Source organism: Mycteria americana, chromosome 16 (assembly GCF_035582795.1).
Source record: "Mycteria americana isolate JAX WOST 10 ecotype Jacksonville Zoo and Gardens chromosome 16, USCA_MyAme_1.0, whole genome shotgun sequence".
Taxonomy (NCBI): Eukaryota; Metazoa; Chordata; class Aves; order Ciconiiformes; family Ciconiidae; genus Mycteria; species Mycteria americana.
In genome coordinates, this window is record NC_134380.1 from 9,473,310 (window position 1) to 9,488,041 (window position 14,732).

General features: G+C 43.0%; 1 protein-coding gene across 3 annotated transcripts; it reads left to right on the top strand.

Annotated features, from left to right (window-relative positions):
* Positions 1–71: 71 nt before the first annotated feature.
* Positions 72–13,511, top strand: SCPEP1 (serine carboxypeptidase 1). 3 transcript variants are annotated; one of them, XR_012778113.1, is made up of 14 exons: positions 72–194; positions 1,694–1,839; positions 2,759–2,848; positions 3,765–3,920; positions 4,410–4,484; positions 4,708–4,780; positions 5,797–5,834; positions 6,018–6,146; positions 7,686–7,770; positions 8,587–8,700; positions 9,359–9,496; positions 10,977–11,140; positions 11,264–11,385; positions 11,789–13,511. XR_012778113.1 is itself a non-coding variant. In XM_075518699.1 (13 exons), exons 1-13 carry the CDS (start codon positions 143–145, stop codon positions 11,327–11,329), a joined length of 1,326 nt encoding a protein of 441 aa, XP_075374814.1. In that variant the 5' UTR covers positions 72–142; the 3' UTR covers positions 11,330–13,511. The 3 variants fall into 3 exon arrangements, 2 of the variants coding, with proteins under 2 accessions (XP_075374814.1, XP_075374815.1); XM_075518699.1 differs by having other exon boundaries at positions 11,264–13,511; XM_075518700.1 differs by lacking the exon at positions 72–194 and adding an exon at positions 967–1,103 and having other exon boundaries at positions 11,264–13,511.
* The last annotated feature ends 1,221 nt before the right edge of the window (positions 13,512–14,732 follow it).

The following is a 14,732-nucleotide window of genomic DNA, read 5'->3' on the forward strand; positions in this document are numbered from 1 at the left end:
TGAGAGAGGGCGATGGTGCCGCGCGTGGGACAAAAAGGGCGGGCGGCGCGCGCGAGCCTCGGCCGCGCCCCCTGCGGGCGGGGCGGGGCTGGTCCCCGCGCACGTGACAGCGCGGCCGCGCGCGCCGGGAGCTGTTGGTGGGATGGGGCCGCTGCGCGCCGTGACGGGGCTGTCGCTGCTACTGCTGGCGGCAGGTATGGGGCTGAGGGACGGGACGGGAGGGGAGGGGAGGGGAGGCTGTGCCTGCCCTGCGGCCATGCCCCGGGCAGTCTCGGAGTGACGGCCTCCGGGCACGGCATGTCCCGCGGCCACTACCGGGAAGGGGCCGGGCTGGGCCGCGGGAAGTTTCCGAGCCTCGCCGCGGCCGTCTCCGCCGCGCCGGGGGTGGCAGCCGGGCGGGACGCGGCGAAGGGGTTGGCAAAAGCGCCGGCGCTGCGGGAGCCCCGGCGGGAGGGGGTCGCGCTCGGGGCGGGCCCGTGCGCGGTCGCACGCGGCCCCGGCCAGGGCTGTCGCCGTGTCTCTGCCGGGGACTCTGGTGACCGTCGGAGTCGCCTCCTCCCACCCGGGCTGACTGGGGTCTGTGCTCCCCGCAGCCCCAGGGAACCCTTTTGGAGCAGGAACGTGGAAATTCAGGTCCCAGTTGATTCACCTGGGTGAACTGGGCGGGAGAGGCTCCCCACAAACCAGGGCAGCACTTCTCGCTGTTTTACCCTGAGCTGTCATCTGTCCTTCCTGAAAAAGACCCCCAGACCCTCCTCTGTTCCTTGGCAGCTGTGAGGGACGATGAAGAAGCCACGTACGCAAGCGTGCCTGTAAGCATGAGATTATTGCCGCGCTGGCTGACAGTGGGTGACAGGAGCACAGGTCCCTGGCCACAGTGCTTTACCTGCGAGACCCTTCAGGGGCAAAACAGCCGAATTGAGGTGTCACTGCTCTTGCGGTGAAAGTGTGATGTTGTCTGCTGTGATATAACCTGCTCAGTGCCGTGTCCTGTGGATCAGCAAAGACTGGGCACTATGGCTTGAAAAAGCCTTATTGCTCCTTCTGCAGTGGACTGCTGCCTTCTGTCATGATCAAGAAGATTAAGGGATGTAGTTTCAAAGGTCTGTTTCTGGAAAAGTGTCTGTGTCCTAGATGGAGAATAGATGACTGCTTAAGTTGACAAGACTCTACTGACTTAATTGAGTTTAGGATTAGATCTTGGGTTCGTTTAGAAGTGACCCCTCTGTCTATCCTGCATTTACTCTCCTTGGGGACTGTAAAATGATTTGATCTTCCCAGAGACTGAGATCAAAGTGTTGGATCCCTGAAGGAGCCCTGGTGCCCCTGAAGCTGGTGTGAGTTATCCATTGTGTCTAGTGGGGCTGTGCTTTCAGGCCAGGCCTTCTAAAGATTTTAAATGTTTCCCTGACAGAAAAAAATTATCCTAGGTATTGGGCTGCTATTTCAGCAGCAGCTGTAAGGTCAGGCCCTGATAAGTTAGCACTTAATTGCACACTTAATTCATTGATAACAACTCAGCTATGTGTGTGGGTGTAAGTATAGGCAGGTTTCTTACAGTAATTTTTTTAAATGGATGCACTTCTAATTATCACACCCAAGATTGAAATGTAATGTTTTGGAACAAATCTAGTGGAAACTCAAATCTGAGCCTTTTTACCTAGCTGATTTTTGTTTTTATTTCTTCCCCAAGGTGTGGTTCTGAGGCAATCCCAAGAGCCCAAAGAGGTGTGGGGATATGTGCAAGTTCGTAGTAAGGCCCACATGTTCTGGTGGCTCTACTATGCAAATCACCCAACCAAAGACTTCACAGAATTACCTCTCATCTTGTGGCTTCAGGTAAGGTTTGGTGAAAGACACTTAAACGATAACTTTCCATCTGTGCCTGGATCAGCTCTACAGAAATAGGATTCAAAATTGTCCGAGTCTAAATGATTCACGTTGTGAAAGAGGTATTCAAGTTAGGAAGAAATAATGAAAATATCATTCTGCAGTTGTGGGGTGCCCTCAACTGCTCACCTTCCATCGAGTTAAACTGCAGAAATAGAGGTTGTTCTTATCTTTTATACAACAGTAGTGCTTTTTGTGCCAGACACTACAAGTACATTGTAGCGTCACAGCTCCTTTCCTGAAGAGTCTACAGTCTAAACAATGTTCAGAGAGAGAGAGTAGGTAAAATGATCAGAGATTCAGAAAGATTTCTAAATGGAAACAAGTAAGAGAGACTTCGATTGTTTAGAGATTGGTCCCATTCAATCACAGTTTGATAAAAGGCAGTGGTGCGTGCTCCACGTTCACTTCCAGCAGTACATTTCAAAAGTTAATGTTGAATATAATCACTTGAAGACTTGGTCTTTTTCTTTCTGGATTATTTCTTTGGAGTGAAATGCACATGCTGTACATGCTGATAAAACTAATGACTTGCAAACCTCTGTAGACAGCTAACTTCTGCATTCGTTATTAAGAGAATAAGGGGAAAGGTTTTCAAACTGCACTCATGCAATTCATTAGATGCTTTCACAAGTGGGTAATTGCTTCGTTGTTTAAATTCTTGCTTTCAGAAATGGCATTTGTACACATAATGAAAGACGATGAGGAAGAGAGCCTTCTTTGCAAATGAACATGTAATGCAAAAGCAATTTTTAAAAAATTTACAATTTGTCATTCTACTTACTGGCTTGTGTTTATTTTTCTCCTATCTGTCATATCTATAGCATGCTGCCTTTTAACTTACTTGTCATTTGGTATTTCCCCACAGGGAGGTCCAGGAGCTTCAGGCTGTGGATTTGGGAACTTTGAAGAGATTGGCCCATTAGACAAAGAAATGAAACCAAGAAATACAACCTGGGTATAGTAGAGAGTTCAGCTTCTAATTATTGATTGCAAAATGTTTGTTGCTTGTGTGAGCAGATGATTGCTATCATCACAGAACAGTTTGCATTTAAAGTTCAATAGAACTATGATATTTTGTCAAAATAGCGTGGTTAATTAAATGGCTTATATGAATATCCTTGTTAAGAACTGAAGAATAGACCTATTAATTTGATTTGATGGAATATGTCTGAGTTTCCATGAACTTGTGAATTGCAGATGTCTGGGAGACTGAAAGCAGGGAAATTGTAGAAAGATGTTATTTCAAATCATGGCTTCATTGCGTACAGTCATAGAGGTTTTTCTGGATGGCTGGCAATGTATAACCAATGGCTCATAATTACAAGTCCAGTGTGGCCTTCAAGGGAAAACAAATTACAGCTGCCTATGAAGGTGGAGGTTTATTCAATGAAATGTATTTGTGCTCTAAGCTACCAATAGTCTTAACTACTCTGGAGTTCCCTAGATTGTATGGATGATCTGCTCTTGGATCACTGGGATTTTTTGGGTGCTTTTCTTGTTGGAGATTGGGCAAATTGAAAGACCTTATGTAGTACCTCTTTATTTGTGAGCCTTACTGCTTTGAGCCATGCTAGCTATCTGTGTGCTGATCTATTGATTTTATTTATACTCTTGTAACTATACAACTATAGCATTTGCTATAGCAATTTCACAAAAGCCCAGCAACCCAAAAGAAAAAACGTCTTCTTTTACATTCTGACAGACAAGTCTCACCTGTACCATTCTCTCTTTTGGACTTGCACCTAATTTTTCTGCAAATTCTTTCAGGGCCAGAGATTCGGTGGCTCAGTTAAACATTTGTGCCCTCAAAACTAAGGTTTGCGCTGGTGCTGAACTGAGGTTTCATGCAAACCCTCTTTCTGCTTGTACAGTTGCAGGCAGCCAGTATCTTGTTTGTGGATAATCCTGTGGGCACTGGATTCAGTTATGTGGATGATTGTAGCTTGTTTGCCAAAAACCTTACCACAGTAGTTTCTGATATGATGGTTTTTCTTGGAGAATTCTTCAGATGTAGAACAGAATTCCAGGTAAGTGATTTGAATTCTTGATTAGAATCATATTTTAGTTTGCTTTTAAACAGAACTCAAAAGGAATTAGTGAACAGTCTTCCAGGTGGGCAGTGTTTGCTACTAAGTAGCGTGCATTTGCTGGGAGTCAGTGCATGTATAACCACTGCCTTTTGTTTCCCACAATTTAGAAGTGGTATCTTGAATTTGGTGCTAGTTAGATAAGCAGTGGGGTGGATTATTGTCTATTGTGCGATCTGAGAAGCATTAGGATCACGGCTGTTTCTAGTTCCAAAATACTGAAATGCCTGCTTCAAAACTGACCCCAGTAATTACACCAGGATATTACAGAAATCTTATCTGCAGCTTAGAATCAGAAACATATCCAGTGTTTGATAGTGAGAGGTGAACAGCCAGTGCCTGGGTTCTGTGGGATGCGGGAGACGGTTGGAGGTATCTTCTGCCCTCTGTCCAATGGGTTCATTGTGTGGCTTCTCTCTCTCTCTCCAGACCGTCCCATTCTACATATTTTCTGAATCTTACGGAGGTAAAATGGCTGCTGGCATTGCTTTAGAGCTGCATGAGGTAAGTAGTTGGAGGATGTAGTTCACTTTTCATTTTAAAACGTGGTGTTCTACAAGTACTTATATTTCCTGGAATACGCTGTCCCTGTTGCCTAATTCAGACTGCTACTTATTTTTTTCACTTAAAGAAAACTGGTTCTAGAGTCATGAATATCTAACTAAAAGTTGATTTTTTGTGTGTGTGTGTGGTTTGTTTGTTTTTTGTTTTCCTCTTATTCACCAAGGCTGTTCAAAAAGGGACCATAAAGTGCAATTTTATGGGGACTGCTCTTGGAGACTCATGGATTTCTCCTTTGGGTATGTTTAAAATCCTCAGACTGTGGGTGGTTTGTTGTTGTTGTTTTGTTTGTTGGTTTTTTTACCATTCCATGGATAGCTAGAGTCAAAAATGCCAGCCCTGCCTTAAGTGAATTAAATCTCTAGTGAGTCTGGTAAATCAAAAAGAAATACTTCAACATTGCAAGCTGTGGTTGAAGTATCTACCTTTAGAACATATCTAGATTATGAAAAGTCAGAGAGCAAAGTCAGTGAGGAGCATACTTGCATTTGAAGTGGGGTGGTGGTGCAATGTCCCTACACACCTCTAAGGCCTCTGAGGTGTTTTGGTAAGACTACTGCACTTACAATGTGGCCACCAAATGATTCACAAGGTTGCAACTGAGGTTTTATCTTTCTTTTCACAAGAAGACCTTGTGCTGAGGAACTGATGTGCTGACAGACCTGGAAGAGATAGGGTGTGTGTCTGGTGGAGGACAAAAAACAACTTAAAGGACTCTTGGTCCTTCAGTGAGATTTGCAAGGGCAGGCTCCACAGATTCTCTGCAGCATGGGACAATATCAAGCAAACTCCTATCTGTCTTAGGATCAGCTGATCCTTGAGACCTTATAAACAAACTTGTTATAAAACAGACTTGTTTTATAACTAGATTTTTTTTCCCCCTGTAACTTTTGCAAACAGATCAGTTTAGACAATACCCATTCACTTGTCAGATCTCCCCCCATGTTCTAGCAATGTGCTGCAGTGTTGGGGTGAGAACATTTTGGTAAGAACATGTCTGTTGCTTTAAATAAATTTCACTGATTAATGTTTAGGGCGTTAATGATGTTGCAGTGCTTTTCTTGGTTCTCAGGATTTGTAAAGAACCTGCTCTGTGGTCCATAACCTTTGGGCTAAACTGACCTGACAGTACCTTTTTAGTGATTGATTCGTCTCCATGTATTTTTGTCACAATCATTCTTGCTACAATAAAGGAAAAGTAAAGGAAACCGTATGTCAAAACCTTAGATGTTTGAAATCTGTTCTGTTTCTTTAGACTCTGTGCTGTCTTGGGGGCCCTACCTTTACAGCACTGTAAGTACCTTCTTAAACTCTTGGTCCTCACCTGATTACTTGTACTGCCATACAGTATAAATGGATGTTGTTTTTTAAGGTTAGCTCTTAGCCAGAATAAAACCTCAAATGCATGGAGACTGTTAGCGAGAAATGAATGTGAAATTATAACTAAAGCTGTCCTCCTTTGTGTTTGTCTTCCAGTCTCTCCTTGATGATAACGGTCTAGCAGAAGTGACTGCTGTTGCCAAGGAAATAATGGATGCAATAAATAAAAATCAATATGGGCTGGCCACTGAGCTCTGGGGCAAGGCTGAAGGTGTCATTGAAGAGGTGAGATCTTCTTTGACCAGCATAAATAACTGACTGGTGCTTGGGGGACGCACAATTTCAGGTTGCCCTTTCTGCGAGCACTGGGTTGGCGTGAATCCGCCATCCAACCCCCTGCCCAGTCATTTTGCCAGTATATGTTTTATCCCAGTGCTGATGTAAAAGAGCTGTTTGTTTGCTGTGCACCACTGTGTGATTGTAAGAGGCAGTGGGTAGGGCGACCCACATGGGCTTGTAGTATTGCATCAAGGTTTCAATCTGGCACATCACTTAAATATATGCTTAATTTTTAGCATGCAAGTAGTCCCGTTGATTTCTATAGAACCCAGTTTTAACTTAAATGAGCTATGTGTCGTTGAAAGCTTTGTTTTGAATATTGAAAACTGCATCCAGCAAGACACAAATTTCAAGTTAAACACAGATCTCTATTTAAAGAACTACAATAGGTGCACAGGGTGGAAAGGAACCTCAAGTTAACGTCCTGTTACTGTGGGTTACTGCATCTTGTTACTTAGCAAGTTCCAGCTTAAAAGATAGGTAAAGTTTTGCTCTTGTTTTTCCTGTTGAAGGGTTGCTCCAAAATCTCACTCCTTCTTGTGTTTTTGTTTTAGTACAAGTAAGGCTCTGGCTTTCTCAAACTGAAAGATTAATCTGGAGCTGCTTCCTTTTCTCACTCTTGTTTTGTTTTGTTTTGTTTCGTAACTGACAGTGCCTTGCACATAGCTGGTTTCACTTCTTACTGTTTGGAAGGAACTTGTGGTTCCCATTTTGCGTTTCTCTTCAAGTCTCCTTGTCTTCTTCTCCCAGTTGTGATATCGCTGTCAGGGTGCAGGCACTTCAGTTCTTCTAGGGTTGCTGTTGTGAGCTGATTTCCGACCTGTGCATCAGAACCTTAAAGATTCAAAAACTGAATAAAGCAGGGCTTCAAGAATCTCGAGTAACTTCTCTAATGGCAACACTGATCACACTTGTCCTTTGGCTGCAGACAGTCTGCTGTCTGCATCAGAGCTGCTGTTCTACAATTCTTGGACTCATCCAGATGTTAGCAGTTCCAAAAGAGGAGTGGCTGATACCTGTCACCATGTTCTTGAGGAAGCATTTGAGATTTTGAAGAGTTGTAGGTTGGGAGTACGTTGAGCAAGAGGCAGCATCAGGCTAGACTAGATCTACCAGAAGAGACCCTCTGAAAGCATCATCTGGTGCTGCAACTCTCTATAATGAGTAATGCGAATCTGCAGTCATTTGCAGGGTGTAAGGCTCCCTACAGGAAGCTTCACATCCGTTTCAGAGAAGTAAATAGCATCTCTGGCACAACCCATGTGTGAACAATACAGACTTGAGAAAACTCTTCCCCGCTTCTCAAAGCAAATGTAGAACCAAAGTTTTTCCATAAGTATCTTCCTGACGTGTAAGTAAAGTGGCAGGTCACAGGGTGCTTTCTTTAGGAATAACTTATCTCTTGTTTCAGATGAGAGTCTATTCCTCGTACCTGAGAAATGTTTTTGTTGCAGTGTTACTGAAATTATTATCTTGTGTTTTCAGAACACAGACAATGTGAACTTTTATAACATCATGACTAAGGAGGTTCCAGAGATGAAATCAAATGAACAAGAAAATCTCCATCTCAGTAAGTTGTATTTAAGTATTTGAGCTTCTCAGGCCCTATGCTTGCATTCACGTACCTTCAACTCTGGTAGTGGGAACAGCCTCGATTTAGCACATCCTTAAAATGGGGCCTTCAGAGCCAAAGGATATTGATATTCTCCTGAGCAGAACTTGTTTGCTCTTGCATAAATAGGGATAAATAGGAATGTGGAACAACCCTTCTATAGATAACACCTCCACCTATCCATCCTGCACAAATTATTCTGGGGAAGTAGTCAGTATAATTGCAACATAGTTTTATGACCTTTAAGTTACTTCCTCTTAATGTCTTTCATTTCTGTCTTCAAGCTAGGACACAAAAATGTCTCATCAATATAAATAGTCTGATTAGATTCTTGCTCCATGATGTTTATGCATCAATGTGAAAAACACATGTATAGAGTTTCTTTCAAGCTCTATCTCTTTCTATGGGCTTCAGCAGGGAAGGTGGACGGCACAGTTAACTCCCAAAAGTGAAGTGTTGCAGTTCAGAAATAACTGGTCTGTTGAGGAGAAGAAATCATGTCTGTACCAAGTGGCTAAAGCAGAACCTGGTCCCCTGAAAAAATGCTGTGTTAGCCAAAAGTAGAAATGGATGGTTGGGTTCTTCCCATATCATCCCCTGACCTAAATAAGGGTTGACTTCAGTGGTTTATAGTAAAAGTAAGCAAATCTCTCTCTGTGGTGTTGCATTTTCATTAGAAAAGAGTTTGTTAGCCATGACTGTAACACTGAAAATTGTTTTCTATGCAGGATGACTGTCTTAAATGTGCCACTAATCAAAGTGTGTCTTTTTCAGTAGGACTTTACCAGCGCCATGTCAAAAATATGCATAAGGACAGCCTAAATGAATTGATGAATGGACCCATCAGAAAGAAGCTAAAAATTATTCCTGACTGTGTGAAATGGGGAGGTACTTTCCTGTCTGCTAGTGTGGATCTAATGAGTGCATTATTGCCTTTTACAGTATTGCAGTCTGTAGGAAGATAGTTTACTGTAGTAAGCAGTCACATTAAATTGTCATTATCCTTGGGCCTAAGAAGAGGACTTACTCTCAGAAATTAACATGTAATGGGGCAGGCCTGTGGGAGCAGATGTGGTTCTGGTTCTGATTCTGCTGCTTGTATCTATCTTTAGTCAAGCAGCTAAAAATACAGGGGGAGGAAGAAGATCCTCCATGTCTCAGCAGCTGGTTTCTGTTTTTCATGCAATCTTGCTGAAATTCTTGTCAGTTTTTCTCTGCCAGAAATCTGGTATCATGTAATACTGCATGGTGTGGAGGGGGAGGGACGGGGGAGGGCGTAAAACAGAAAGGACTGATGCCAGCACCCTGTATGTGTATAATTGGAGCCAGAAGCTACAATGCTGTGTGTGAGCTCCAGTGGGAGCATGGCTGCTTTCTGGTTCTCTTTAGTTCCTCAGACTGATAAATCACTGGCTGCTGCTTTGGGATAGGACTATTTTTTATGCAGCCATGAACTACATTTTAGGATCCTTAGCCAGCTGCTTCTGTCCCAGCTTGGGGATGACATTCTTCAGTTAAAATTTGCCTGCTTTCTGGTTCCAACCAGGTCAGTCCAGAGATGTCTTTGAGAACATGGCTGAGGACTTCATGAAACCTGTCATTTATATTGTTGATCAGCTTTTGGCAGCCAACGTCAATGTTACAGTCTATAACGGGCAGCTGGATCTTATTGTTGACACCATGGGTAAGGGACTTCTTGACTGGGGTTGGGAACAGAACACGTGACAAGTAGAACATGAAGTTGCCAGTGATATTGGTACCTGGGTCTCTCCAGTCTTCTGTGCAAATCTCCTATGTAACTGGCAACACTTAAATACTACAGTCATAAATGAGCAGCTCTTAGTATGTTTTATTTACATTCCTCTGAGAGAGGCAATTGCTTTACCTCCATTATACTGTTGGGAAATGGATCTGCAACATCAATAATTGCTCATATCAGTGAAGCCGATAAGTAAGTAGGTAGCTAATAATTCACTTAATTCTTCTGGAGAGACACACATATATGTATGTATGTACGCTCATTCATAAATTAAGAATGAGGACAGATGAATAAATATATGGAGATTATCCTCTCTTCTCCTGCTGTGCCTTGAAGGTCCTGTTCTCTGGGGAAAAGGTCATATCTGGCTACAGATTTGTGCACAACACAGGTCAGCCTTCACTGAGTGGCCTGCAGCAGAGAGCATGGTGTTGGTAATTAATCAGGGAGGGTGCAGTTGAAGAGTGATCACACCTGCTGCTCAGTAACATGTGTAGGCACCTGCAGATCTTGTCCACTCAAGGGCTTTGTTTGTCCCTTGCTGCTTGCAAGATGCAGGCTTGATCAAGCGGCAGCTTTGGGGCCAGGCCAAGTGTTGCTGAAATGCCTCATGCTGCAAGACTGCCGTGCTCTCTTCCATTCACCTTTTCTTACTGATTTAAATAATCTGCAGTCACAGACTGCGCAAACGTCTTTCTGTGTTGTGAAAGGCTTTATCCTTTGTCTGTCTCTGCCCACTTAGATATTCAGATGCCCTTCATGAACAACATAGCAATCAACAAATCAGGAAACAGAGTATTTAGGCTGTCAAAACAGATTAGCAGTTAGTGGTGCTCCAGTTTATCACATTTTGAGCTCAAATTGAGCTGCAATTAACATGTAAAATTGGTGTCCTGGAATTGGTCTTTTTGCTGTCTTGACCTCCAGCTTCTCTAGCAGGCACCTGAAAACAGAAAACCTTTCCAGGCTCTTCTTGATCAGTGACTGTAACAAACAGAGAAGCAGTGTCTCTTCTGATTTCCAAGAGGAGGACTTGGTGTGGCTGATCCTTCTCCATGGCAGGACATTCAAGGTGTTTGAGGAGTAAAGCAAAATATGTCAGAATTGCTAGGGCTAGAGCCTCTAAGGCACATGTTCAACTTGTGCAATCATAAGTCCATTTCACATACATCTTCACTGTTTGCTTTTTCCCTTCTCCCTCCATTGGTTTGTTTCAGCTTGTCCTGAAACACAGCCTTGGTCATTTTCCTAGCCATAGCAAAATTGTTTTTAGAATCTGAGCACACAGAGACTTTCCACTAACTCTGCTGTATTGGTATCTAGTACAGTGGGTATCCAGCTGAACTGGGACTCCCAAGTTGCTATGTCAGTATTGGTAATCAAGCATATCTCTTATCTCTAACAGGCCAGGAGGCATGGATCCGGAAACTGAAGTGGCCTAATTTGGACCAGTTCAGCCAGCAAAGGTGGAAGGCACTCTATGTGTCTCCAGAATCCACTGAGACAGCTGCTTTCCACAAGGCCTATGAGAACTTCGCTTTCTTTTGGATTCTTAAGGCTGGGCACATGGTAAATAATATACTTCTTGGGGTGGGATGCACCATTATCAGCAAGAAAACTGAAGGTGCATATATGCTTGCTGTCTGCTTCCTTATAGCAGCTGCTTATCGTGTGCTCTCATCTCTGTGCTAGGTACCGTCTGATCAAGGAGAGATGGCACTGAAAATGGTCAGGATGGTGACCCAACAGCAGCACTAGGGAAGGGGAGGCCAGCTTGTGTGGCTCCCTGCCAAATGTTAGTGCCCTTGCGGAATGTGAGTCCAGAATAATAAGCCACAGGAGGAACAATGGCTATTTGGACACATAGCCTCTCTGATCTTGCTGATAATGTGCGCAAGCACTTATAGAAAGGAATTTTTTTTCCTTGAATGAGTTACTGCTTTTGAATTTGTAAGCATTGATTTGCTGCCTTAACACTGTTCATAATGACTCTTCCAGAGGGAAGTCCACTGCCATAAACAACTAGCTCTGAGCCTTTGCCTTTGACTTGGAAGGATTTTGTGCTTCTGTAAAAAGCTGCCCTTCTCTGAATGCTCTCTTGTCTGTTCACACACCAAGACTAAAACTGATTTGAGTCCTGATAGATTTGCTGCTTGTTCCTCTCAGAGAGCTAACGTGTTTCATGAGGCCATGGAATGTTCCTTCCTTTGTCCTCAGGCCTCTGCTTGAGTCACCTGGCTGGATTACAAACTGAAGACATGGAGATACCAGGATAGAAGACCTGCCCTACAGGAATTACAGTCCATCTCACCTTGCTGAGGTGCCTCAGTTAGGATCCAAGATTCTTCAAGCTTCCTGTGCTATGGGGAGAGAAACCACCCCCAGAGGAGGATTTCACCTTTTTCATCTGGCATTTATTTCTTGTTTCCATTCTTTTTAATGACCGTTACCCAAACTTTGCCTTTAGCCTTAACACCTAAAGCACATCCAGCAGGAATTCCTGCTTTCCTGTATGCTGAAGCAAGAGCCCTGTTAATACCCTCTTCTTGTACAGAAGAGAGTCCTAATGCACAGAAGCCTCTTAACAACCTTCTGAGCTTAGCCTGGAGAGTGGAAAGGAGAGCATTATTTGAGCAATAATAGCATAATTCTGAAAGATAATAGCAGTGTTTAAAAGAAGGATATACAAGCTAGAACCGATATCTTCATCCATGTTTTTCTAGAGCTTTTTTTAAGTCTTGCAGAGACCTATTATTTTGAAACAACATTTTTTTTTATATAGTACCGTTAAGAGGAGACTCGGTCAGACATCATCTGACTTCTGCTATGGAGCATAAAGTGACCGTTGTTTATTCGTGTCTCATAGGAGGCACAACAGCTTGTTCCAGCTGACAGAGTCCTAAATAAATAGCAACCCATCAATTACTCCAGCAACTGAAACTATCATGAAATGTCTGATAGTCTTGGCTTAGCAAGGACTGAGGCATAATGCTATGTAAACACATGTGCAATCACCCAGCAGCTGGAGTATTGGCACCTAATTGGCTTTCCTCCTTCGTGTTCTCTGCTTGAACTGTGTTCTTGAGAACTTCAGCAATGCAAATCCAGATTATTTTTTTTTAAACACATTATTCAATAAATGCAATAGGTTTAATCTAATTCCTCTCTCCTGGGCATCACATTGATTTCACTGCTTGAAAATCGTATCTTTTCTGTTTTGGCTTTTCAGTGTAAAGCCCCTGCCAGTGGGAGCAGATGCAGTTGCACTTGAGAGGGAAGGGTACAGAACTGTGCTCTCCCCCATGGGTGCATCGCATGATGAGGAACACATGCACTGGGGACCGCAGCCCCTCCCATCCTTTCCACAAAATGCACTCCTTCAGAGCATGAAGGGCAACCCAGAATGGCTAGGCAGGATCAAACCAGCAATTGTTTCTGTTCTCTTTCTGGTTGAACATTAGATGAACAGGAACAGTCCTAGAGGTGTGTAGATCCGCATATCTGCATTCTTGGAATAATTTAAAATAACTCACCAAGCAAATAAGTATTTCTGAGCCTGGGCAGTTTGAGTTGGCTTGTAGTCCTGTATCCTGTTCTATACAATACTTTGTATTATGCCTAAACAACTAATACTATAGGGCTTGATAGACAGAGAGAATTGAGAAGATGGTATCTCCAGAAAGCAGCATTTACTGCTGTTCTTGTGCTTCTTTATCAAATGGGACATTCATTCACATTGCCTAGAGCTTGTGCTCAGTGATAGGCCCGAGACATCTGTTTCTTGTCCTGCTTTGTTTTAGCTTCTGCAGGTTTTTCTGTTGGCAAAGAGATGGCTTACAACAAAAAAAGATGGTTTCAAGAAGGCTGGTGGTAATGATTTGTTGGTTTTAGGGGCTATGCCAAATCTAAACATGTTAGAATAAAAATACTTGCCCATGGAGACAGGCTCTTAAATAGTGTCCATTTAAATGCAAACAACAAAAAAGCAGCCATCCTTTAATATCAAGGAAGATTCCTTCCTTTTATTTCACCAAAGGCTTTGTAACTGGTGCATCACAGCTCTAGATCATCACAAAGGTAGGTCACCTGTCCAGCAGATGCTATAAGAAATCAGTTGCTTTGAAAGGAGTTCAAGTCCTGCTGTGTATCTGATTAGCAGTGACATACTTTGTCCATTTTGATTTTGTGCAGTATGGTATTTCCAGATAAGGGCTGTCGCTTGGCAAATCCATTAGAATGAATTATTCTAAATATTAATAAGATTTTTTACAGATGCTGGACCAGTCAAAAGAAAACAGTCCAAGGTTTGTATTTCATCTTCTGCAGCTGCAGGCTTTGATTGCATAGGTAGCCTGACAGCCACTGACTTATTTTGCTCACCATCAGTTGAGGATAATGTTCATAGAAACAAATCCAGTTGTGTTAAAAATAAGTAATTCAGCCCTGCCTCTTCAGCATGAACAATTTTGGCTTCTATAACTTTACCTTTTCTAAGCCAGAGAAAGAAACCTAAAAGTTATCTACTATGTGATAAACAGGTGGTATTTTTCTGTCTTTTTCCTTTGTATTTTGCTGGGGCTGGGAGAATATAATGGGGAAGGGTCACTTGATGCATCTACTGTGCTTCAAACCAGTGTGTACCAGTGCCTCATGGTCACTGGTACACAGAGGATATGGAACAGATGGACCTTTGGTCTGGCTTTTACAGCTGTTCCTATGCAGTAGAGGTTGAGACTGTTGTGGACAGATGAACACAGGAGGCAAGAGATCGGCCCCATTTGCCAGCATAGGACTATCTGTGCAGGCACAATATTTGTGTCTGATGTAACTAACGTGGTATGGAATATTTTTGCTGTAGGAAGAGTGAATCACATAAGCTATTTCTAAAGGGAATTTGGCACATAATGCTCATCGATTTTATGTCTTTAAAGTTTGAGGCTTAATGGTGGGCGTGTAGCTGTGTGTTATCTTTTTTTCAGAAGATGTACATTTTGAAATGTTGCAATATCTGCTTATCTTGGGATTCAAAGCCGCAACAAAAGAAGAACATCTGTGTGCTGAGGCACGATGGAAATCTTGGAGCACTTCTTCACTGTCATGTTATGTCTATTATCCTGTAAGCATTCTGCTGCATGGCAGCACAATTTGTGTGTGTCACTTC